The sequence below is a fragment of the Lytechinus pictus genome, chromosome 3, assembly GCF_037042905.1.
Source record: "Lytechinus pictus isolate F3 Inbred chromosome 3, Lp3.0, whole genome shotgun sequence".
In the NCBI taxonomy this organism is placed as follows: domain Eukaryota; kingdom Metazoa; phylum Echinodermata; class Echinoidea; order Temnopleuroida; family Toxopneustidae; genus Lytechinus; species Lytechinus pictus.
The window spans coordinates 24,598,320-24,625,849 of NC_087247.1; the positions used below are offsets into that span (position 1 = coordinate 24,598,320).

A 27,530-nucleotide genomic window follows, 5' to 3' on the forward strand; every position below is an offset into this window, starting at 1 on the left:
CATTGCTTTGTGACAGTCTACTATAGAAGAATTTGTGATGAATTAAAATATCTGTCTTATTTTGTTAGTAAAATGAAAATGTAATTGATATTTTTGTTATTACTTATGAGTAGGTAACTAACCTAAATACAGGATTGTTGTTACCTCAGTTACATTTGTGCTACGGTGGCTGTATGGTGAGTCGAAAGTAGCTGTCTTTAACATTTTTTGTAATAGCTACACATCTAGTGCATACATTGTAAGTGGTTTGAATAAAAATAAATAAAACGGCTGTTTTCGACTCGCCGTAAGGCCGCCGTAGAGCAAATGTGACTGAGGTATATATTATGTTATACATTGTATTTTACTCCGATTTTGCAGAACCCTGAGCGCTGAGAAGTTTCTGCTATCCAGAACGACATGATGGACTTGATAATGTGCAATTTCGCATTGTAGCCGCCGGAATCTTCCGCTAGCTCTGTCTGCTTGGGCCACCGCGCTGGTAGCTGTGGGCGAATCCCATTTCAGGAATAATGGAGGTTAGTTCAGAATACATGTAGTCTTATTTCCTTTTTTTGGGGGGATGGGGTGGGGGTGAATTGAATGTTTGAATATAGTTTTGGACCATTCCATTATACTTGATAATAATGCATTTTTTTTAAATCTACATAAATATTTAATATTCATGGCCCAACTCTCTTCAATCCTACATTACAATTTACTCTACCTTTTCAATGAAATTAAACTTTGCGATTAACTTGTATATTCCATCAACTCCACTTTTCATTCCTCTTCAAAACCATTGCCACATTTACGACAAATAAGATCCACTGAATAATTCCAAATCAACTATGTATCGTTCTTTTTTACACCAGTTTTTCAACAAATTACAATCGGTACTTGTATATTCCATCAACCCCACTTTTCCTTCCTCTTCAAACCACTGTCACATTTACAACAGTTAAGATCCACTAAATAAATTCAAATCAACTATCATTATGTTTTACACAATGTTTTCAACAAATTACAATCGGTATTTAGCCTGTATATTCCATTAACCCCACTTTCCCTTTTCTTCAAAACCACTCTGCCACTTTTAGACAGTTAGCTATCTACTGAATAGATCAATATCAACTGCCTATACTTATCATTCGCTTTTAGTCCACTTTTTTATGAAATTACATAGTGTGTTTATGGTATTGTGTGTGATATTTTGTGTAATATAGCCAGGAGGTTCCATTATGAATATTATATGGGGGTGGTGATGATGCGAGAACTATTGTCACAGCACTGTTGGACAGCTACATGTATGTAGCTGAGTGTTTCGCAGGTTATTTTTACCTTCATGTAAACAAGGCATTTTATTTTATTTGCAGTTCATAAGGAACATGAGAGTGAAGATGAAGGGAGCGAAAATGGGGGGAAGAAGTGGAGCACCGCTCTGGAAGACAAGACATTCAGATGTGGACTGTCTATCCAGAAACCTAAGATGATGGCTTTGGATCAAACCCTGAGACAGTACAAGGTAAAGTGGCTGTCATAGACTGCAGTTCCATGATAGTTACCCTTTGATGGACGTCTTCCTGTGCTCACCAGTGTGCTTAATCTATTGATATGTAGATTGACAATAAAGCACACTGGACACCAGGGGCCTGTTGCATAAATCTTTTGCCATTTAAAATCTGGCAAATATAATTATGCCATTGAGACTTTAACACATAAAAAACTCTGGCAAAAAAAATGCCAGAGGTTCTCATTGGCCCAGCACACACTTTGTGACATGATGTAAAGCAATTTGTGAAATTTCCAAGAAGTAAAATTATTTTATTGGAAATTCGGCATAATGTTAGGAATAATAAAATCGTAAATTTGCTTTGCAGCACGCCCTGTGGTCAGAGTAATGTCTAAAGGGGCTTCAAGTTGAAGGGGATGATGATGATGATGACATTACGATTTGGAATTAAATGTTCTTTTATTCCTACAGTGAGGCCCGAAGTAGACTGAATTTTGATTTCAGTATAGTCCTTCCACTATTTTGAAGTCTGATTTTATTGGTTGGAATGTTCATGTCAAATGTAAATACAATTTCTTTGAAATTGGGATCGCAATGAATTGCGTAGTGTGCACTGGGCTTTATGCAACTTTCCCCAGGCCAGCATCTAATGATATTTTAGATTTCAGTCATTGTCGAAAGTAAGCCTGCATGCCCATTGACTTTCATCACATATAGTTTTGAATGTTTTGCTGAAGCTGCCATGTAGTTCAAGAACATCAATTTAAATAGCAAGTGTAGAGATTGAAATTCTATCCAAGGATGATGTAGTTCTCTTCATAGCAATAATTTTGTAGCATGTATGAAAGGACATGTCGCGAATGATGTTTTTTTTTTCTTTACAGGAGGAATCAGAACATAGCGGCTTATTTCCATTTCCCTATTTATGAAGAAGCCTTCAAATGCTGCAGTCACATTTCCCCTGCGGTGCCCGCACAGGGAGTTGTAAATGGTTGTTTCATGTATTTCTATATAAATGATGTATATGTAAAACATAAACATGCTTATTGTCTTCGTGATCATGAAATCAGAGACAGATCACCTAATTCGTCCTCATGACGAATTAAAATTCTAGTTCACATTTCGATTGTTGTTTGCATGATTTCGACCGCAGTATAAAAGGATCTTCGGAGATCTTCGAGATTTGGAGGTAGACCCTAAGCGTTGATAATTTTATTTTTTACATCAGTGATGACATTTTTACATATACTTTTACATCACAGAGCCTTGAAACGCTCCCCATACATGTACATGTACATAGCTAAGCGAGACATGTAAACACGGATGGATTTCCCTAGGAAATCCATCTTTAGAGCTAGAAATCGTGTGAATTTGTTGGATTTTATTTATCTACATGTATACACCTTCATACGCCTAATGCGTATGAAGGTACAAAAAATCTGTTCGTATAAATATGAAAAATGAGAGGTTTCTTACCAGACCAATCTTGTGTAAACACCACAAATATAATAGGCTTGAACCGCTTTGTTATGACGTAGCTGTGATGAGCAATGTTACAAAATCCCGTTTTGAAGAACAATTTATAGATAAAAATTATTATTTAACAAATAATAACATTCAAATTTTGATTATAATAATAATTATTGTTATAATAATAATTATTTATAATCAAGTTTCAAATTTTGTTATTTGTTAAATAATAATTTTTATCTACAAATTTGCTTGCCCAACAGAAAAAAAAACTGCTTGCCCAATTTGTTTTATTATTTTCTTTGTTTTTTCATTATTTTTTTAATGATAGTACTATTATTTGTAAAGGCCATACAAAATAACAATTGATGATCGTGTAAAGTGAAGAACACACATTTAAAAGTTTATTTTCAGCAAAGTAGGTTTGAGTCATTACGTTTATTTAAAGATGCAAAATTTGAAAGTTTAGCCTCTTTGGTGTTTTTTTGTGTGTTTTTTTTGCATCTGCAAATTGCGCAAGATAGTACTTTAGTAGTGCATGCGCACAAAGAACGTAAGATGCGATGGCATGGTTCTTTCGAACGAGGTACCTAGCGATAAATTATCGGTAATTGGCGCTGATTTTACATCAGTTTCCACTGTTTTTGTACTGGTTTGACATTATACGAGAGATAATAGTGATTATCCAAGAGATTGAAATTTACTGATATTTTATTATTTCATTTCCAAAACAACCACTTGCCAGATTGGGCAATTGACTTTGAGAAATGCAAGCGGTTTTGTCGCGCCCTGCCTCAATACCAGGTCCCTCGGAGAGGACCTTAAGCCATCAGTCTTCTGGTTGCTTGCTTACATGTACAAGCATCCATGCTTTCTTAGCAATCACCAGGTAAAAATCTCCACCATCTATGATAAACAACACCTTGTCGCAGATTGGGGATCAGGCAGCAACGATTTCCAGTATTAAACTGAGAGATACATACATGTAGGGGATTGTTACTTTACATGATTACATTGTTCATGTTTTAAAGGGGGAGGGAACTGTGTGTGGTCTCTCATTGACCGTGTGTTATAAATATATCTATAGTTTTAAAATATATGTTTTCAGATATACTACAGAGAGAAAAAAATACCTAATTGTATTTGTATAGAGAAACCAAAATGTTTTGAGAGGAAAAGTAATTGTTTTGCTACTTGTTAACATAATTATTGCGGTATGAATGTATTGAGTAGTTAATTAGCATAGTATCATTCAAGTGGGTCTATATTACTAGACTAGCATTACTATATTACTGCACTAGCATTATGGGTCAGGAAACTGACCAAGTATGAGTAATTGAGGACTCGAAATGGCGCTATTGGTTCGTATCTGCTTTAACAGTAATGTTTTAATTCCAACCAAGTTTCTGAGCAAGTTTTTGATAACTTTTTTTAATATAATTTTTCATTATTAACATGCAATTGACAGGAAATGATATTGATGAACTGGAATTCTTAATGATAATGACATTTGATTACTACTCTCGTCATCACTTATGAACATTTGGATGTAAAGTTGGATCTACTTTGCATTTTGTTAATTGGTCTTCATCTTTTATCCATTTGAAATACATTGTTACAATATATTATTTTTGGAAGATGATCTGGAGGTCTGTATATTATACTAATAATTGATTTATGTTAGATTGCAAAATTGTTTTGTACATGCACAAAGATTTTTTTTTTTCATTTGTTTTTTATATAAAATCCATTTAAAATAAATTTTATTTATCACTTTAATTTATTCATACTGGTTCATCTTTTCCTTTATATAGATCAGATAAATGAAACAAATATCACTCTCTGATATGATGATCATTTTAAAACTGATATTTTCCAGGATCTCATTTGTAAAACTCTGAGTAATGCTACACCTTAAATTCTTTCCCTCAACATGACAAACAGCAATTTTAGGCAAAGCTTATTATCCAGAATATTATTACTAGGCAAGTGAGAAAATGAATCAAAGTTGTCCTACATTTATTTTAGTCAGTGACAAATTTCATTGCAATTTTGATATATCAATTGTAGCTGTAGCGAATCAGTTTGCATTCCTTGTTGCAAGAAGCAGATCAGGGGCCCTTCTTACAAAGAGTCGTGATTGATCTGATCAATCGCAACTATGGAAAGCCAGCAACGTCAACATATGAAATGCATGTTTGTTCCAAAAAACTTAAATTCTCTTAATTCTTAAATTTAAACATCTTGACAATTTGGTGTGTTCTTCTTTGTTTACAAAGGACAGTTTGCAAATTTCTTGTAGAAAAAAATTATGACACGGATGGATTTCCATAGAGTTATAATTGATTGGATCAATTGTAACTCTATGTAAGACGAGGCCCAGTAATCAAATGCAAATTTGCAATTAATTGCAAGACATAGTGTGAACGACGTGATTGATTTGTGGAACCCATAAGGATGTGTGCAATTCATCGTAAGTTTCTTGCAATGCCCCATTGCTTTGTGACAGTCTACTATAGAAGAATTTGTGATGAATTAAAATATCTGTCTTATTTTGTTAGTAAAATGAAAATGTAATTGATATTTTTGTTATTACTTATGAGTAGGTAACTAACCTAAATGCAGGATTGTTGTTACCTCAGTTACATTTGCGCTACGGTGGCTGTATGGTGAGTCGAAAGTAGCTGTCTTTAACATTTTTTGTAATAGCTACACATCTAGTGCATACATTGTAAGTGGTTTGAATAAAAATAAATAAAACGGCTGTTTTCGACTCGCCGTAAGGCCGCCGTAGAGCAAATGTGACTGAGGTATATATTATGTTATACATTGTATTTTACTCCGATTTTGCAGAACCCTGAGCGCTGAGAAGTTTCTGCTATCCAGAACGACATGATGGACTTGATAATGTGCAATTTCGCATTGTAGTTGCCGGAATGTTCCGCTAGCTCTGTCTGCTTGGGCCACCGCGCTGGTAGCTGTGGGCGAATCCCATTTCAGGAATAATGGAGGTTAGTTCAGAATACATGTAGTCTTATTTCCTTTTTTGGGGGGGATGGGGTCGGGGTGAATTGAATGTTTGAATATAGTTTTGGACCATTCCATTATACTTGATAATAATGCATTTTTAAAAAATCTACATAAATATTTAATATTCATGGCCCAACTCTCTTCAATCCTACATTACAATTTACTCTACCTTTTCAATGAAATTAAACTTTGCGATTAACTTGTATATTCCATCAACTCCACTTTTCATTCCTCTTCAAAACCATTGCCACATTTACGACAAATAAGATCCACTGAATAATTCCAAATCAACTATATATCGTTCTTTTTTACACCACTTTTTCAACAAATTACAATCGGTACTTGTATATTCCATCAACCCCACTTTTCCTTCCTCTTCAAACCACTGTCACATTTACAACAGTTAAGATCCACTAAATAAATTCAAATCAACTATCATTATGTTTTACACAATGTTTTCAACAAATTACAATCGGTATTTAGCCTGTATATTCCATTAACCCCACTTTCCCTTTTCTTCAAAACCACTCTGCCACTTTTAGACAGTTAGCTATCTACTGAATAGATCAATATCAACTGCCTATACTTATCATTCGCTTTTAGTCAACTTTTTTATGAAATTACATAGTGTGTTTATGGTATTGTGTGTGATATTTTGTGTAATATAGCCAGGAGGTTCCATTATGAATATTATATGGGGGTGGTGATGATGCGAGAACTATTGTCACAGCACTGTTGGACAGCTACATGTATGTAGCTGAGTGTTTCGCAGGTTATTTTACCTTCATGTAAACAAGGCATTTTATTTTATTTGCAGTTCATAAGGAACATGAGAGTGAAGATGAAGGGAGCGAAAATGGGGGGAAGAAGTGGAGCATCGCTCTGGAAGACAAGACATTCAGATGTGGACTGTCTATCCAGAAACCTAAGATGATGGCTCTGGATCAAACCCTGAGACAGTACAAGGTAAAGTGGCTGTCATAGACTGCAGTTCCATGATAGTTACCCTTTGATGGACGTCTTCCTGTGCTCACCAGTGTGCTTAATTTATTGATATGTAGATTGACAATAAAGCACACTGGACACCAGGGGCCTGTTGCATAAATCTTTTGCCATTTAAAATCTGGCAAATATAATTATGCCATTGAGACTTTAACACATAAAAAACTCTGGCAAAAAAAATGCCAGAGGTTCTCATTTAGGCCCAGCACACACTTTGTGACATGATGTAAAGCAATTTGTGAAATTTCCAAGAAGTAAAATTATTTTATTGGAAATTCGGCATAATGTTAGGAATAATAAAATCGTAAATTTGCTTTGCAGCACGCCCTGTGGTCAGAGTAATGTCTAAAGGGGCTTCAAGTTGAAGGGGATGATGATGATGATGACATTACGATTTGGAATTAAATGTTCTTTTATTCCTACAGTGAGGCCCGAAGTAGACTGAATTTTGATTTCAGTATAGTCCTTCCACTATTTTGAAGTCTGATTTTATTGGTTGGAATGTTCATGTCAAATGTAAATACAATTTCTTTGAAATTGGGATCGCAATGAATTGCGTAGTGTGCACTGGGCTTTATGCAACTTTCCCCAGGCCAGCATCTAATGATATTTTAGATTTCAGTCATTATCGAAAGTAAGCCTGCGTGCCCATTGACTTTCATCACACATAGTTTTGAATGTTTTGCTGAAGCTGCCATGTAGTTCAAGAACATCAATTTAAATAGCAAGTGTAGAGATTGAAATTCTATCCAGTTCTCTTCATAGCAATAATTTTGTAGCATGTATGAAAGGACATGTCGCGAATGATGTTTTTTTTTCTTTACAGGAGGAATCAGAACATAGCGGCTTATTTCCATTTCCCTATTTATGAAGAAGCCTTCAAATGCTGCAGTCACATTTCCCCTGCGGTGCCCGCACAGGGAGTTGTAAATGGTTGTTTCATGTATTTCTATATAAATGATGTATATGTAAACTGGTATGAGAAATATTTAAAAGACCATTTTCGACTCACTGTACGGCCACAGGAGGGGAAATGTGACTGCCATAAGGAGTATCCAGACTTCATCACACCATCACTGAACCAATCGATTTGGAGACTATCGAAAGCAACATCAAGAATGACAAGGTGAGTACAATAATAATGTGAATATACTTATTAGCTTCTGATCAAATTATATTTTTCTGATCATCATTCCAAACTGAAGTAGGGCTGAGTCATTATGTTTATTTAAAAAAATGTTTAAATGTTTAATATAGAAAAACACTTAAAACAGGCGGTTGCGTATAACCTTTGTGCAAAAAAGCGGGAAGAGTTAAAAAAGAAATCAATGAAAAACTCCCTTAAAATTACCCTGAACCCCATGCCATGTAAGGCGGGACTTCCGCTCGCTTTGCTCTCCATACTTCACAAAGATTTCAGGATTTTTTTCCTCACCCTGTGGCATATCTGTTAGATATTAAATAGTGAAAAAAAAAGAATAATCGTTTCATTTTTGTCTCGCCTGCATAGCAGAGCGAGACTATAGGCGCCGCTTTTCCGACGGCGGCGGCGTCAACATCAAATCTTAACCTAAGGTTAAGTTTTTGAAATAACATCATAACTTAAAAAGTATATGGACCTAGTTCATGAAACTTGGACATAAGGTTAATCAAGTATTACTGAACATCCTGCCTGAGTTTCAGGTCACATGACTAAGGTCATTTAGGGTCAATGAACTTAGACCATATTGGGAGAATTATTTTCAAAATCTTAACCGAAGGTTAAGTTTTTGAAATGACATCATAACTTAAAAAGTATATGGACCTAGTTCATGAAACTTGGGCATAAGGTTAATCAAGTATTAGTGAACATCCTGCACCAGTTTCAGGTCACATGACCAAGGTTAAAGTCTCATTTAGGGTCAATGAACTTTGGCCAAGTTAGGGGTTTTTGTTGAATTACCTTCATAACCTTGAAAATTTATGGGTCTAGTTCATGAAACTTGGACATTAGGTTAATCAAGTACCACTGAATATTCTGTGCAAGTTTCAGGTCACACGACCATGGTCAATGGTCATTTAAGGTCAATAAACGTAGGCCATGTTGGGGTAATTGTTGAATTGCCATCATAACTTTGAAAGTTTATGGATAGAGTGAACGAAATGTGGACATGGGTGTAGTTGACAAGTCTTAAGTCACCGTTCAAATGTCATCTATGGTCAATGAACGTGGTATTATGTCATTATATGAATGGTGTTTTTGTGAATGATTATTTTATTGTAGTTTTCAAAGTTAGCACTGCTGCTATATTAAATCGCGTAATGCAGGCGAGACTGCCAGAGGCGTTCCACTTGTTCAAGATAAATGCCAGTTGTAACAATTTCAAAATGAGTTCGTACAGAATCCAATAAAATGACCACCAAAGTGTCTGTTTGTATAAATAAAAAATATGTGCCAAAGGATTCTGGAAGATATTGTGTAATTGCTGAGAAATTAGCAAATAAGCACGGGATTTGGGTCAAGCGTCGGGCCGACATTCAAAGCAATAATAATACACTGTCCCACGTGCGCTTAACTGTGTTGGTGATCTTCAGTGTGAACATTTTTCAGCGTAGATTTCAAGATTTCACAAAGTTCAGTTTATGTAACTGTACCAGATCTAGATCCTCGATGATATAGTGACAATTAAGCCTGGTTTTACTTTCTCATGAAATCAGTGTTTACTGCAACTATTTTCATTTATCTTTTAAGTAAAGTTTGACATTGAGTGGATAGATGTCAGATTCCAAGATGGCTGCTCGCATGAAAAAAAATTGATTTCAAGTGACAGTTTGGACAATTTTTCTCTTCATTTGGGTAACTTAATATGTTCATCAACTGTAAAAAAAATAAGGAAATATTGACAGGTAATCAAATTTATCCCCTTTCATGACAGGATGTAGAGTGCTCCAAGGCCCAAACCATGTTACTTCTATTTGTCCCCTTGTGCTCACATTGTTAGATCTAGACTTGCATATGCGAATCTTCCCTCTTTTTGGACAGAAATATTTCATCAATTCACTCCATTTTCCAAAACCAGACCATCTTTGTTAGGTGTTAGATGACCAGGTGGGGGTTGAATCAACCCTCCCCCCTTATGATCTTGGCCACCGATCATGTAAACGCTGTGAAAATTGGCATGATAATAGTATGGGATGTAATATACAAGGCTGCATGGTTAATTTTTCTGAAATCATCTAATTTTTTTATATGAATTAATTATGTGTAAATCATACTTTTTGCTCTAATTCACTATAAAAAGCTCATAGAATGCTAACTTTTGGTGTAAAACTTATTTTTACCATTGCTAACAATTACAAATGAAAAAAAATCCTGGTTTGAAAATGAATTTCTTATTTATTCAATTGTTTTATAATTTTTTTATGTATTTCTTTTGTCTTTCTTTGTTTTTTCACCAAATTTATAGCAGAATCTTTTTGAAGCATAATTATGCTAAAATCAATTAATTTCAGCTGATGAAAGTTAAAATATTCATTATCTTTATGAATAAGATGAGCAAAGTCAAGTTACATTGATTTTGTACACAAAATCACGATTTTGGGTCTGGCATGCACTAAGGTAATGTAGCGAAATTTTCGAACCGCATACCCGGGCATCGTAATTATGGTCTCAATGCGCAAGACTTCAAAGTAAAAAGTCAGCGGGTAGCGTGGTCAAAAAATTTCGCGCAGCGGAATGGTCACAGAAAATATCAATGGGGGGTGATTCAACCTCCCCCCCCCCCCGGTGGTTTTAGAGTTATAATAGTGAAATATACATTCTTAATTCATTTCAAAGCAGTATGATATAAATTAAGGGAATATTTGATCAGTTTTAAGGCAGTTTTTGTCACTTTTTCCAAACAGTTTAAATCGAATAACTTCATAAAAAAATATGTATTCCAATATGAATCTGCAAACTTGTATATTTTGTGTTAATATATTCATTATAGCATCAATCTTAGGGAGCTTTGATGAAGGATCCGGACGTTTCCCGTCATTACAGCAAGGAAGGCTCTACGGTCTATGAGGATGCTGATCTGTTTGGAAGTACTTCTGAAAGACGAGTGATGAAATTAGTCTGTCTTCAAAGTTCAGGGCCAGGTAAGGAGAGAAAGTCACTGGCATACATAATTTGGTTTGTTACCTCGTAATGCAGAGTTCAGACTAATAGGGATCCAACCCATCAGGGAAATCAGGCAAAATTATCTTACTTATTTAAGTCAGGGAAATGTAAGAATTTTTTACAGGCCCAAAAATCAGAAGTAGTTAGTCAGACTCAGACTCTGTTGTATTTTGTTGCAAATCAAAACATTCATTAGATGACTTGCCATGGTGGTTTTTTAGCATAGTCTCTTTACCTGCATTGCATATGTCATGCATGGCCCAGATAAGGCCTCTAACTTTAAAAATAATTGTGTACTCTTAAAAAAAAATTAGTTGAAATAATTAGCATGGAATTTTTAGACTTCATCAGGGAATTTTGTTTTCTTGAAATCCTTTGAACCCTGTTCAATTTTTCTGTCTTTTTTCTCACTCAAGATTAGAACTCAGGGTTGCCTCAGAGAAGTTTGAGGGCTTCTACATTGTCAAAAAACAAATAGGTTTTTGAATTCCTCTTTAAGATTTTGCACAGGCATAGCTTTTGTGTATGTATTTAATATTATATACATCCGCCTACTTATATCAAAATCAATTTTGTATAAAATTATAACCAAATGTGCATGGTATTTTAAAGATTCCCTCCCTTATTTTACATTTTTTGGTATAAAATTATAACCAAATGTGCATGGTATTTTAAAGATTCCCTCCCTTATTTTACATTTGATAAATAGTAGTGTTGATATAATAATTGTTTTCCTTTTTGTGTTATTGAACAGTCGGCGGTGGTTTTGGTACGCCTAAATCACTTGGACAGAAGAGGACCCCAGTGAAACGATCTCCAGCCAAGACGTTGAGTGCTCTATCCCAGAAACTGGATGAGCTTTTAAATGCTATTAAGAGCCACACTGATCAACATGGAAGAGAGCTTTCACCTTCATTTTTCAGACTCCCATCTAAGAATGTGAGTAACTATGATTAGAGCTGAAATCTGATGCTGTAGTTTTATGGTAGGGCACTCAACAACATGCACTTTTATAACATTCAGTTTGCTGCAGTTATGTGGGTTTTTTCAACTGTTTTAAATGATCTTTGCAGATTGTGAATGGGAAGAGTGTTATTTTTATATCATTCATGCTTTTCATGCAAAATCTTTGCATGGTGAACTTAAAAACTTGCATGTAATTCAGATTCTCAGAAGTAGCGAGACGATAGGCGCCGCTTTTCCGACAGCGGCGGCGGCGTCAACATCAAATCTCAACCTAAGGTTAGTTTTTGAAATGACATCATAACTTAGAATGTGTATGGATCTAGTTCATGAAACTTGGACATAAGGGTAATCAAGTATTACTGAACATTCTGTGCAAGTTTCAAGTCACATGATTAAGGTCAAAGGTCATTTACATGTAGGGTCAATGAACTTTGGTCATATTTGGGGTATTTGTTGAATTACCATCATAACTTTTAAAGTTTATGGATCTAGTTTATAAAAATTGGACATAAGAGTAATCAAGTATCACTGAACTCCTGTGCGAGTTGCAGGTCACATGACCAATGTCGAAGGTCATTTAAGGTCGATGAACTTTGGCCATGTTGTAGGTAATTGTTGAATTTGCCATCATAACTTTGAAAGGTTATGGATATAGTTTATGAAATGTGGACAATGGGGTAATCCAGTGTCATTGCTCATCTTGCTCAAGTCGTAGGTCACTTGAAGGTCATATGTCATTTAGGGTCAATGAATGTAGTAGCATATTATGTGGATGGTGTTTCTTTGTGAATAATTATTTTATAATCATTTTCAAAGTCAGCACTGCTGCTATATTGAATCACGTAATGCAGGCGAGACTGCCAGAGGCGCTCCACTTGTTCCCTGTCCATTTCACACGAAAAAACTTTTAGGAATGCAAAATAAAATTACTCTTTTTGTTGGATAATCTTTTATATTCATAAAGTTACAAAACAGTTTCATGTTTAATTTGGAAAAGAATGATTTAACAAATTCCATGCTGTATACATCCCAACCCATATGTATGGGGCCTTCCTGAATAAGTTCATCTCCACTGTGTGCTCCATATTAAAAGGTGTAATGCTGTAAAATTATCATGACTTGGCATGAGTAGTGAAATATTGAGAAAAATAATGACTTTTTTTTCCTTCCATAGGAACACCCGGAATACTATCGGGTGATCAAGTGCTCTATGGACAGGCAACATATCCAACAGAAGATCTGGAGGCTGTGAGCAACTAGAAGATATGGTCTATGATTTCATTCTTATGTGTGACAATGCATACAAGTTCAGTTAACCAGGCTCACTTATTTACAAGGTGTGTACTAATCAACTTCATATTCTCTCTCCACACTCTCTTTTTTATGTTTTCTAATTTAAAAGGGAGTGTTTAAGTGCATCCAAAGTTAACCCTACTTGGCTGGGGGTTGGGGATGCCTCCCTGGTTCCCCACTTTGCATGATGGGTCCAAATCGCGAAAAAGATTTTGTCACATATCCTGATCTTCTTTTCTTTAAAATCTTGCGCAACTTTTAAGATCAAATCTGCAAAGCCCGCTTACATGGTTCTACGATTAATATTTTGCAAATGTATGTCAGATCCAACGTTGCCCCAATACCATTTCATGTGCAAATGGATGGATGGACGGACGGACGGGTGGGTAAATGGTTTTAATGAGTAAAAGTAACAAAATAAATACAGGCATAGTAGTTTAAAAACTAAATTGAGCCATGAATTTACAGTAATGGAATAATACATTGACAGTAAATTAATCATCAGAAAATTCAATGCAAGTATGCAATTTTATTACTAGCTAAAGCACATAAATGTTTCATTATTTTTCTTCTACTCATTGAAATCAATTCATTTTATATTGTATGACTCAAATAGTGTTGCTGATGATTTCCATAAGAATAAAGAACCCCCCCCAAAAAAAAAAAGGGAAAAGTAAAGGAAAGAAAATACACAAAGAATTTGTAAGGCAATATAATACTTAGGAAATTACTTCTGATATTTTTTTTTTTGGATTTACATAAAAGGCCACAAATATTTCTGAATCCCAAATTATGATATTTAGACTTTTTTTTCTTGACATAAATTAGGATTCTGATTTTATTTTTACAGACACATATCAGTATAATATTTTAGTAGTTAAACTTCATTTTATAGCAGAAACCTAAAAATTATATTATACTGATTTTGTTGCAGAAAGAGTTGCGATCAGTTGTTCTTAGGATACAGCATATATTGTTGAGTTTGCTAGTTGTGAAGCATTAAGATTACCTCTGACCCATTAAATTTTTCAATATAGAACTGGGCAGTACCTACAAGCTCAACAAAGATCATTGATCGTGATGAACCATTATCCACAGTGAGAGTGGAAGCAGTGTTTGCTGGATTACCACAAGATATTCTCCTGATAGATTTGGTTCATCAGTAAACATACCAGCATTTGACAAGGAAAGTGGGGTAAGGAAGCTTTTTGATATATTTGTTCAGGTATCATCAAACAAACTGAAGTTTGTATGATTCCATTTTCAGTTGTAGCCCATTAAAGGTTTTTTTTTTCAGGAAGTTTCATATCTTCATTTTATACATGTAAATTCATACTGATGTGGCTGTGATAGTCGTTGATTTCAGAGCTTTATTTATATCACAATTTTTTAGATTGTCGTTAAAACTAACATCTTTGATTGCATAGTAGGCCAACTTTCCTAATTAAATTTTTTCTAAAGTCAAAATAAAGAAATCGTTTAGATTTATTTCAGGGAAGTTCAAGAATAAACTTGTCCCAGTCGGCTGTGATATCTAGTTTTTAGTATAGTTTATTAAAAACATATGATTGATATTTTGCACCTGTTTTTTAGATGTACTTCGCAATCACCTTCAATGTTCATGCTTGCAGTGTTTGAATTTCATTACTGGCAAGCTGATGTTTACTTGACACACTTAAGTATAGTTTTTACTGTGATGTGTTTGGATACAGGATGTATTACAAGAAGGAGCTGGTGATGGATTTCTGGTGTACTATGAACAGATCTGATGGAATGGAGTATGGTATAAACTAGGTGATGCTGTCTACATCAAGACTATCAAAGGAAGACCTCATATCTGCAGGATAGATACAAGATATGGATGATTGCAAGGTATGTAATGTGTGCATCACTCACTTATCAAAAAGATCTCTCGGTTCTTAGCTGTACACTGTACAGAGATGTTCTACTGAAATATTTTTATTTATTTATTTATTTATTCATATATTTATGTATTCATTTATTTATTCATTCATTCATTCATTTATTTATTCTCAAATATTTATACAGAGTAGTCTGATCAGCATAAAAACAATTAAACATACATATCCAAACAAATATATGAAAACGTAGAAAAGGAGGACTTAATAAAGTAATGTGAAAACATGAATATGTTACGAGATATGAAAGGCATCGGCAAGTTATATGCAAGATATATGTATATATACAAAATATGGTGACATTAAAACAAGCTGGTATTCCTCAGGGCCTCTGTCTAGTTCATAAAGCTTGTAAAAAAATGGAAAATATCTCTTAAAATAAAAATCATATGAAAATGGATGAATTATATGCAGGATGAGTTGTTCAAATATTAAGCAATGCACTACACATTGATAATCAATTTAATTTAGATATGAAAATCAAAGCGAAAGACATCGCGTCAGCTGGCATTATTACTAACATACATCAGGATAAAAAGTAAAAGAGAAAACATGTTTTATCGTTAAAATGCATGGAGTGAGATGTGGGGACAAAACAGGATAGGAATCGAGGTTAAGTTTACTTGTGGGAATGGCAAATGAATAATAAAGTAGTGAATGATAGTATCATGATAGGCCTAATGATTAAGAGGGATGATCTGATTTGTCTACATGCACTTAAGTAGGTATCTTAAAGAGTGGAGAAATTTTGAAAACCATACATGGTCTGGCAACTGGTTCCGATTTGTTAACGCACTTATTCATTAGAACACAGGAGGCCCTATGAAGAACTTTTTTAGTGAGGGCCAATTCAGTTCTTTAACAATGATTTCAGACAGTGTCTAGATCTGCCATGTTCGATTTGATACAAAGAACGCTGCCCATATATGGAATATGTTCAGCGTATCGTGATTTCTTTCTGATCTGCCAAACCATACATTATAAGGATAAAAAAATGTGTGGAATGTTGCATTCCCTACAAAGTTTGGAAAGTTAAGATTCATCAAAGTAATGCTTATTTCTGCTAATAATTCATGCTTACATTTCATACGGTTTTACATCGAATCGACTATCGACATGTCAATTTTTGTCTCGCCTGCATAGCAGAGCGAGACTATAGGCTCCGCTTTTCCGACGGCGACGGCGGCGTCGTCAACATTGAAATCTTAACCAAGGTTAAGTTTTTTAAATGTCATCATAACTTAGAAAGTATATGGACCTAGTTCATGAAACTTGGACATAAGGGTAATCAAGTATAACTAAACATCCTGCATGAGTTTCAGGTCACATGACCAAGGTCAAAGGTAATTTAGGGTCAATGAACTTAGACCATGTTGGGGGAATCAATATCAAAATCTTAACCAAGGTTAAGTTTTTGAAATATTGTCATAACTTCAAATGTATGTGGACCTAGTTCACAAAACTTAGACAGAAGGGTAATAGTGTACCGCTCGCTGAAGATCCTGCCTGAGTTTCAGGTCACATGATTAAGGTACAAGGTCACGTAGGGTCAACGAACTTTGGCCATGTTAGGGTAATTTGAAGAATTGTCATCATAACTTTGAAATTTTATGGATCAAGCTCATGAAGCTTGGACATAAGAGCAACCATGTATCCCTGAATATCACGTGCGAGTTTCAGGTCAAATGACCAAGGTCAAAGGTCACTTAAGGTCAACGAACTTTGGCCATATTGGGGGAATTTGAAGAATTGTCATAACTTTGAAATTTTATGGATCTAGTTCATAAAAGCAATCAAGTATCCTTGAACATCCTGTGCTAGTTTCAGGTCACATGACCAAGGTCAAAGGTCATTTAGGGTCAACAAACTTTGGTAATGTTGGGGGTATTTGTGGAATTGTCATCATAACTTTAAAAGTCTATGGATCTAGTTCATGAAACTTGGACATAAAAGCAATCAAGTATCCTTGAACATCCTGTGCTAGTTTCAGGTCACATGACCAAGGTCAAAGGTCATTTAGGGTCAACAAACTTTGGTAATGTTGGGGGTATTTGTGGAATCGTCATCATAACTTTAAAAGTCTATGGATCTAGTTCATGAAACTTGGACATAAGAGCAGCAATGTATCCCTGAATACCCTGTGTGATTTTCAGGAACATGGCCAAGATCAAAGGTCATTTAAAGGTTAATGAACTCTGGCCGTGTTGGGAGTATGCATTGAATTGTCATGACAACTTAAGAAGTTTATGGATCTAGCTCATGAAACATCGACATAAGGGTAATCAAGTATGAATGGTTGTTTTGCACATGTCTTAGGTCACATGATCATGGTCAAAGATCATTTTGGGGTCAATGGATATAATATTTTATTATCATATAATATTGTTTTCTTCTGTGAATAATTATTCATTGGCTGTTTTCAAAGGAAGCACTGCTGCTATATCGTATTGCGTAATGCAGGCGAGACTGCCAGAGGCGTTCCACTTGTGTATTGTTAAAGCTAAATTCAAGTAATGACCGAGGATTCTTTTGAAGAGAAAGACTACTATTGTGATCAAACAATTACATAGACAAAGATGGAGGGATTTCTGTCATAGTTTATGTAAAGTGAATGCTGTAAAATTATGGAATCTAAACTGGAGCCCCCACTGAACATGCGCACATGCACTGTTATAACTTTATAAAAAAAAAAAAGATCTGCCGACCCGACAAAATTCTAAGATATATTACTGAGCAAATTATTTTCTTCAATAACAATACTGTAAATGTATTTTAGATATTTATACAAAAACTTGGGTGATCTTTTGTTCCTTTCTGGTTGAACTACTTTTATGATCGTTAACATAACGTCAAGTTACATTTGATTGATAATATTTGTGTAACAAGTAAAGAAGCTTTGTCACTGTTAAAATTTGTATTCTTGTGGTCCTCACATGGACTGTAATATAAATTGATAACGTACTTTCAATTATGAAATACAGGATGTGATGTTCATTTGTTTCATTTTTACATTCAATTCGTGATTAGCGAAGGGAGAACTAAAAAAAAAATTATGATGACCTTGGAGAGTAATTATAATTCTTGAACATATCACATCGTTAATTTATCCTTTCAACGACCCGTTCTCTTTTTCTCCAATACTCTGATAGTGGTGAGACCTTCTTCTTTGGAACTGTGTTCATTCGTCCATCTGAGACTGTTCATCCTCCTACCAAGATGTTTTATCAGAGTGAAGTGTTCCTAAGCTGTGTGGGGGAATCTTCTGGCATGGATCATACCTTTGGAAAACGTTCTTTTATGCTCTCTAAAGACTACATCTCCAGTGAGTAATGACTTTTTAGTCCTTTCGATTCCTTCTGCAAATAATTGATTTTAAAGGAGAATGAAACCTTTGAAGCAAGTAAGCCCATGCAAAAGCAGAAAAATCTAAGAATAAGGTCAACAAAAGTTTGGGTGAAAAGGCAGTAAGACAATTACGATCATTAATGCTATGGACATCTTTCCATTGGCAATGCGAACAAGATCTGTGATGTCCCACATGTGTGGCTCTCCCCTTTAGACAAAAATATACTCCAAACATCTTTTGCTCATTCTAATGATATGACAATCGATTCATTCAGGATATATTGTTGTGAAACCTCTATTTCATGTCCTCTCTCCAAAAAGGGAACACCTATTCTTGCGATAGACTAGATAAAAGAGAAAATAGAAGTGAAATATGTAGGGGAAGGCAGGGTAAGTTGAGCATAGGGGCAAGTTGAGCCACCACCCCCAGGCCAATAATGAATGAGTCGGACATTGTGGTGGTGTCATGCATTGATGACTCATTACATAACCCTTAACCCCACCACATTGTTTTCAACTTTGAAACAAAAAGTACTTTTATAGAGGGAAAAATACAAATTTCAGCCAAAAAAGTAAAAAATGGTGTGATATAGAAAAGTGCTTTTTACCCACACACGTCTTTAAATATAACAAAGAAATAAGAACAATATTGTTAGTCCAGGTATGGATTCTCATTCTTGTCATAGTCTTTTACATGATGGATGCATAAGAAATGTGTGGATGTGAAAATATCGCATTAAGTTCGGACTGGGGTAATGTGTGCCAGCCAACATGGGGCAAGTTGTGCCATGGTAATTCTTATGGTAATGTATAATAAAAAATAAAAAAAAACCTTAAAAGCCATTGATATGGAGGCAGAACAGAGCAAATTCACATGACAGTTCTTTTACTTTTAGAGGATGTTTTATAGAGAATTAGCAAGTGAAAAGTCTTTAAATAAAACGTTGACATGCCGGTTCTTCCCGCATACATTTTGTACATAGTTTTTGTGGCTCAACTTATCCCAGAAGGTAGCACAACTTACCCCACAGATGGGGCAAGTTGAGCCATTTGACATCGTTTTTTTCAAAGGTCACAATGACTTTCAGTGTGGGGGTAGAAAGTTATATATAGGTGAAAAATATTTCCCAAGAATCAAATTTAAAGGCAAGGTCCTTAATACTACAATATTATTATTCATATCAATTCTAACATGCAAAATGCAAAAAGTGTCACAACCTACCCCGCCTTCCCCTACTGAAGTAATGGAAAAGTTGTACGTGTGTGATCTTGGTCGCATTGCAGTGGGAGGATCTACATAGCATTAGTGATGTCAATATTCAAATAACTTGTGATTCTGTCAATCTTCCTCAAATTTTCATTGATCTGTTTCTTTGGATTTTCTCTTTTCCATGAATTCAACTGGTTTCAAGGGTTCTATCCTCCTTTGAATTCAAGAAAGTACATCCTTTTATAAATTATGATTTTTATAGTAGATCATTGGTCTTGTGATCGATTGGAATGTAGTAACTTACATATTTATTTGACTTCCAGAGGTTATAAGTTGGACAATTACCAAGTATTTTAACTTTTTTTCGCGTCAGCAATCAGATATATCTACCTTTAATGCTACTTCATTGATTTAACTTACTGCCCGAACATAGTACTCAAACTTTTGTGCATAGCGCCCTCATGCATCGGCTTCTCATCCATGTGATCAATGCGAATCTGCTACTCTTCCTCTTCGTTCATTTTGCTCCCGTCAACACATGGCAGCTAAGATTCTCTACCGACATTGTGTACATTTTGCCATTTGGTTGATTTTCATTACTCAAATTACCTTTCCCCTCATTACGGTTTTGTCTGTTTGGTTTTAGGTTATTCTTTGCCCAGTTCATGACCAGGAAAAGTAATATTTTTCCTCTTTCTTACTGGACTTTCGACCAACATAGCTTGCTTGCACCCAAGTTTCGCATTGCTAGACTTGGCGTTTCACATGGAGCATTGGCCAGTGTTCCACAACTCCCGGCCGTTGTCCCCCACTATATGACCCCTCCAACCGACTCAACTCCTGAGGCATCAGATCTGGCGATATTGTGGACCGATCGGGCATTAAACTTGCCAAACTCTCACTGATGCATTTTGCAGGGGCAGAGACAAGGGCACAGTGTCTGCCATCAAGGCTCCACCTTGCTAAAGCAGGGCTTTTGAAGGCTTCCCTTAAAATGGTCTCTTCTGCCTGACCTCCATTAAAGGCATTCCTTGTTAGAGTCTGCCACCATCCTGGGAAGAGTTGGCCTTGTCCATTTCCATGTGCTCAGGTACTTTGAGATTGATCTCCAACATGGAGAAAGTAATTGCCTTTGTTCCCACAGTACAAGTGACTCTATTCCAGTGTCAAAACCGTAGCTATGGCACCCTACCCTGGGGCTTGTGGCCTGTGGTTGTTTTGTCTGCCCAGACGACTGGCTTCTACAAGCTAGCTTGAGCTGCTGCTTTACTCAGGAGCTAGAATACTAAAACTGGTATTTCACCTCATATGAGTGTGCTACTGCGATCCAGCTTCAAAGCTTTGGTCCCCTGAGCACCTACTCTGTCTGACTCAGGCAATTTCTAGCCATAAGAGATCCCCTGTGACTCAATCTTTTCTGGATCTTGTACACTGACTACCGGCTTTGGTTTTTCCCTCATTAGTGCTTGGAGCACACGTATTCAGAAGAAAGAGAAGGTTTACCTTCTTCAGTATTTGATAATGCAAGTAGTTTATCTTGTACCTGTAACTCATTCCGGTTCATGGCAGCATTGTGCCTTCAATTTCCTCGCAACTACCGACCACTTAGCTGCATGCTCCGCCCTTACCCTACTGATCTAGGAAGATTGTAAGATCTCCTTACAACTCCAGACATGAAGCCCTTTCAGTCTTGTGTACTGATCAGATGTCTCCCTGTCTTACTAATCACGTTCGGTGCTATTGCTAGACTTTTTCATGCAATAACTTAGGCTTCTCTGACGGTTGATGGGTATCCTACTTCCAACCCCTCCTGATCTGCTGGTATCTATCTCTTTGAAATGACCAGCCTATTCTGAGCTACATACAGCTTCCTTCTTTACCTGTTTTTGTCTCGCCTGCATAGCAGAGCGAGACTATAGGCGCCGCTTTTCCGACGGCGGCGGTGGCGGCGGCGGCGTCAACATCAAATCTTAACCTAAGGTTAAGTTTTTGAAATGACATCATAACTTAGAATGTCTATGGACCTAGTTCATGAAACTTGGACATAAGGTTAATCAAGTATTACTGAACATCCTGCCTGAGTTTCAGGTCACATGACCAAGGTCAAAGGTCATTTAGGGTCAATGAACTTTGACCATGTTGGGAGAATTATTTTCAAAATCTTAACCGAAGGTTAAGTTTTAGAAATGACATCATAACTTAGAAAGTATATGGACCTAGTTCATGAAACTTGGACATAAGGTTAATCAAGTATTAGTGAACATCCTGCCTGAGTTTCAGGTCACATGACCAAGGTCAAAGGTCACTTAGGGTCAATGAACTTTGGCCAAGTTGGGGGTATTTGTTGAATTACCATCATAACTTTGAAAATTTATAGATCTAGTTCATGAAACTTGGACATTAGGTTAATTAAGTCCCACTGAATATCCTGTGCGAGTTATAGGTCACGTGAACATGGTCAATGGTCATTTAAGGTCAATGAACTTTGGCCGTGTTGGGGGTATTTGTTAAATTACCATCCTAACTCTGAAAGTTTACGGATCTAGTTCATAAAACTTGAACATAAGAGTAATCAAGTATCACTGAACATCCTGTACGAGTTTCAGGTCACATGACCATGGTCAAAGGTCATTAAAGGTCAATGAACTTTGGCCGTGTTGGGGGTATATGTTGAATTACCATCGTAACTCTGAAAGTTTATGGATCTAGTTCATAAAACTTGGGATATAAGAGTAATCAAGTATCACTGAACATCCCCTGTGAGTTTCAGGTCACAAAACCAAGGTCAAAGGTCAGTTAAGGTCAATAGACTTAGGCCATGTTGGGGTAATTGTTGAATTGCCATCATAACTTTGAAAGTTTATAGATAGAGTGAATGAAATGTGGACATGGGTGTAGTTGACAAGTCTTAAGTCACCGTTCAAATGTCATTTATGGTCAATGAACGTGGTATTATGTCATTATATGAATGGTGTTTTTGTGAATGATTATTTTATAGTAGTTTTCAAAGTTAGCACTGCTGCGATATTAACATCGCGTAATGCAGGCGAGACTGCCAGAGGCGTTCCACTTGTTAGGTCCAGGGATTGCTAGGGAAACAGCCCCACGAACATCAATATTTATATTGTACCATTTGACCATCAAACCGTTTTGCTGGTCACAACCCCTTTAAGTCTAGTGAGAAGTCTTCTTCATGCTCTGTGCCTCTTCTGTAGTAAGCTTTTGACAGAAATATTTGTATTATCTGTCCATTTTCTCTGGTTCCTTTAAATCAAGCATTATACGACTACCTCCGGGGCAGTTTAGTTCTCTTCTCACTCCCTGCTCTTCTCATCTGTTAGAGAAGATGATCAGTTCTCTGGTGCGGGCACTTTGTTTTTGGTGAGCATGTATGCACGCTATTAGGACAATCAGCCTACACCTTTCAGTGCCTTTCAGATCTCTGGCTTTTTTGCCATATTCATTATTAATTGAGGCATTTGTATACAGGATAACACTTTCAGATACTGTACACAGTTTTCAACACGGTCCTGTTGACATTAAAATCTAATAACATATTGAGTGATTTAGGTTTAACCAAAATAGAGCCAGGTTATTTAGAAAATTGGATCCATCTCACAGCTGAGGGGGGGCAGATTTTGCCCCCCCCCCCCCCAGATCTCAGCCAACGATCATGCGAGCGCAGCAAAAATTTGCACAGAGGTAGTGTTCGATGAAATCTACAATTTGGTCAATTTGTCGGAAAAAATAAGATATTTTTAGATCAGTTAATTATCCTAATTTATACGTAAAATAAAGAATTTGCTCTAATTAATAGATACAGCCCCCAAACAGCTAATTTTCTATTCACAGACTCTTTGTACATGTAGGATTTTGATCTAAAATGCAGTTTTAAAAAATTTGGTATCCCAATATTTTCTTGTGTATTTTATTGTTTTTCACTAATTATGTATTTTTTTATTTTTCAATTTTTTTGTGGAAATGGTTGCAAACTTGATCATAAGAAAGGCAAAATTAATTGATTTTAGTCAGTGAAAGTAGAAATAATGAGACATTAATGAATTTCCACTAAAAACACAATTTGCATTTGATATGTACATGAATTTATATTTTTGAGCAATTTTGGACATGGCATGCACTTACATAATGTTGTGTAATTTTGTAACTGCGTACACAGGCAAATTTGCGTTGATCACACGGATGGAGAGGCACCGGGGCGCTAAGCTTGAAAAATTGAATCGTATATTTGGACAGCAAAATAAATCATTGAACTGGCATAACAGGTAGATGGGCAATTCCATAAAATATGGACGTCCAACCCCCTATATGTGGGACCTTCATGAAATTTTCTGTCTCTGATTTCTTGTTCTTTTAGAAAGTCAATAGGGGCCTAAGCTTTCCATCCTAGCAGAATCTTCGTCGGAGGCAAAATGACAAACATATAAAGTGGAACAGCCATAATATAGACCACAGACAAGCTACAGCAACACTAGAAACAAGGAGACAAAAGGGGCATTAGTGAGTAGAGAAGACCAATCAGGTTAGTGAAGGGGATGAAAGAAAAGGAGTAGGCAGACACAAAGGGAAGTTAGTGTAAGTAAAAGACCTCAAGCCAAGAGGGATTAAGATAATGAGGCAGGCAACATCAAACAGGATCTGGAACAAAACAGTGATAGAGGGTATGAGGAAGAGATGAATAACAAGAGAATTAGTGAGAGGTGGGTCAATCAGGTTACAAAGAAAGGCATAATAAACTGGTGCATAAGAGTGGGGGGAAAAAAAGGAAAAGAATGGGGAACAACTGATAATGTGCAAAAGACATATAAGTATATATGATAAAGCATAAAACAAACTAAGAGAAGAAGGTAAGTGTAAATATGTATCTATAAAGTATAAGTGATATGTATATAAATATATCCAAAAAAGAAATGTATATGAAAAAATATAAATACATATATGGTGTAACTGGTATTGTAATTCTTGTTCTTTTGACAGTCTGTAATGTTCTCAAAGGACCATGACTTGATCAGTTTATAAAGTGAAGTGAAACTTGAGAAAAATGGGGGTCGGACGTACAAAAAGGTTGATCATTTTATGGAATTGCCCAGATACATGTACATCCAATTACCTCATAAATAATAAAATCAGGTATGGACAGTTCAGTTGAGGTATTTCATATCTTCCTTTACAATTTCACAGGTGCAATTGTCCGATTCATTCTTACCTACTTTTTTATATCCCATCAAATAAAGTGTTAATGGTGTATATTACAAGCAGGCTCTTGTCAGGAGGAAACATTTTGGAGAAATTTGTGTCTAAAGTAAGAAATGTATGTTATGTGGAAATAAAAATTATACTGTGATATTGCAATGTTTTTCAAAACATATCGAAACTACATAAGTGATTTTGTGAGATGTTTTTTATGATATATTATTCAATGGTGCAAACCTGCCAAATTAGATTTCTTGAAAAGTGTTTTGGTGTATTCTCTCGGTATTGCATTTGTCCCATAGCAAATTTAATTATTTCCTATATACATGTGATACAGTTAGATTAATGTGTTTTTTTTAAAGAAATGTTGATGAAAAAAATATTTTCTTCTTTCTATTTACACCTGCAGTCACACCACCCAGTAACAATGTGGATCCAACCCTTATCTACCGTTAACCATCTTCTAGGCATAAGAGCTAGTCTACCAGAGACAGGGACATGACACCAATCTTGAAATCATCATAGCTATGGAATGTCTGGTAACATCTATTAGTATTTGTGTGAGGTATGGGTTGCCCATCGGAGTAGCATTTGAGACATGGGCACAATACCTGCTAGAAGACTTCTCGGTTTGGTGGTACTCTTATCGTGATATTTTACAAATCTTGATGAATAGCTGACCTGGGGAGCGTTTCATGAAAGGACTTGTCAGACGTTTTATACGACAAGTCCCATTTTATCCGACAGTTACTATAGTAACAGTGCCTCTCAGCCAATCAGAATCGACGAAAGATGTCAGATCTGACAACTTGTCGGACAAAAATGTTGATGAAACGCTCCCCAGTTGGCTTATAAACCATTCCTGAATAACTTAAAGGATTGCAATTATGGTTGAATTACCAGCTAAATAATTGATCGGACAAAGTTAGAATACCCTTTTTTTGTTTAGTTTAAGGTCTCTTGTCGCACAAATGTTTTGCAATCAATTACTAATTGCAATGGCCAATGAAGGTCATTGCAGCATGCACGAGGAACCAATCAGAATAGTTGTTTTGTATTTGCAATCCATTTCAAAGTTTTGTGTTACAGAACCCAGGTGACTAGAGGAGCAAACGCCATTTTTGAGAAATCAAATTCAGGTTTTGTATTTAATATCAGAGATTTCTGTCATGTAATTCAAATTCAATGAAGGAAATGTCAGTGTAAACTAAATGTCAAGTTTTCCAAAGCATTTCAGTATCAATCTAAGGAGCAGGTCCAAGCTATCATTTGTTTTCTGATTTTTATGCCTAAGAAGATGGGGTTGGTTGGGGCTGATTCCGCCCCCCTTATTTTTCGGCTGTTGTCCATGGCATGCACCTTATCCCTTGCATAATCTCCAAAACATTCAAGTCATATTCTCTCAAAAACTTATGCGTAAAATTAAAAGAATAATGCTACTTTATGCGTAAAATCACAATTTTGCTTGAATTAATTATTATTCACGCTTCTTGCAGGATTTTCATCAAATGTACTTCCCAAAAAAATGTTGCTATCACAATTTCATTCCTTTGTATTTTAATGTTTTTCAATGGAAATATGTTCATAAATAAAATGAAATTACTTGAGTATATTCAAGAAAAGTAGATTGATACATTCATGACTTTTGTCTAAAAATGCTATCTATATTACAATTGTACACAAATTCATGTTTTTGAGAAATTTTGTGTCAAGCATGCATGTTGCATAAAATGTTGCATAATTTCGGAACGGCGCACTCGGGATAGGGGGTTCAAATTTGGTCTCAAAGTTACGTGAGGCTTGAATGAACAAGTAATAGAAAAATGCAGTGCTGGCTTTTCATGTTCCAGATTTATCACAAAAGATGCTGAGGGGAAGGCGTGTCCCCCCCCCCCCCCCATCTTATTAGGCTTAAGGTATCTTATTCATACTTAGTATTGTAAGTCTAAGGCTTCAATAGAAATAAGATGGTGCAGTAATTAGGCCATGTAAAATATTTGTAGAATTAACTTTGTAACTTTATCGTAATGAAGTTTGTATTTGTCCTTATATTGTGCTGACTATTCTGCAAAAGTGGATCCAAAGGTTTTCCAGAGTTTTTCCATAATGAGTTTTACCTCTGGTTTTTTACCCTGGACCTACTTGTCGTAGAATTGGTTTGCACCCCCCCCCCCCAATTTTTTTTTTTTTTAAATAATGTTATTGATAAATAATCCCATGTGATAGTTACATAAAATATAAACAATATCATACAAAACATGAAATATTATCTTCAACAATACTGTTTTAAAAAATACACAAATTTCTACTTTTACAATGCTTCTCTGTTTCTAAACGATTACAAATCAACATTTTGGATAAACAAACTATACCAAACTCATGAAATCTGCAAGTCCGACTATCTGTTCGAATAAAAGTTGAATAAAAAGCATATCTTGCATGTATACA

The 27,530-nt window shown here is 35.7% G+C and overlaps 1 protein-coding gene across 4 annotated transcripts; it reads left to right on the plus strand.

Moving 5' to 3' along the window:
- Positions 1-366: 366 nt before the first annotated feature.
- On the plus strand, positions 367-27,272 carry LOC129256380 (protein polybromo-1-like). Of its 4 annotated transcripts, XM_064096685.1 has the most exons (13): positions 367-518; positions 1,356-1,504; positions 5,816-5,973; positions 6,810-6,958; positions 7,821-8,120; positions 10,966-11,116; positions 11,893-12,077; positions 13,279-13,441; positions 14,435-14,592; positions 15,110-15,269; positions 18,466-18,638; positions 24,247-24,411; positions 25,492-27,272. In XM_064096685.1, the coding sequence occupies exons 6-8, from the start codon at positions 10,987-10,989 to the stop codon at positions 13,354-13,356; spliced, it is 393 nt and encodes a 130-aa protein (XP_063952755.1). In that variant the 5' UTR covers positions 367-518; positions 1,356-1,504; positions 5,816-5,973; positions 6,810-6,958; positions 7,821-8,120; positions 10,966-10,986; the 3' UTR covers positions 13,357-13,441; positions 14,435-14,592; positions 15,110-15,269; positions 18,466-18,638; positions 24,247-24,411; positions 25,492-27,272. The 4 variants fall into 4 exon arrangements, with proteins under 4 accessions (XP_063952755.1, XP_063952752.1, XP_063952751.1 ...); XM_064096682.1 differs by lacking the exon at positions 24,247-24,411; XM_064096681.1 differs by lacking the exon at positions 25,492-27,272 and having other exon boundaries at positions 24,247-24,729.
- The last annotated feature ends 258 nt before the right edge of the window (positions 27,273-27,530 follow it).

Coding starts and splice junctions, on each gene's coding strand:
- LOC129256380 (XM_064096685.1), top strand. CDS start 10,987: ATGAAGGATCCGGACGTTTCCCGTCATTACAGCAAGGAAGGCTCTACG. Junction 11,117..11,892: donor TCTTCAAAGTTCAGGGCCAG/GTAAGGAGAGAA, acceptor GTTATTGAACAG/TCGGCGGTGGTTTTGGTACG. Junction 12,078..13,278: donor TCAGACTCCCATCTAAGAAT/GTGAGTAACTAT, acceptor TTCCTTCCATAG/GAACACCCGGAATACTATCG.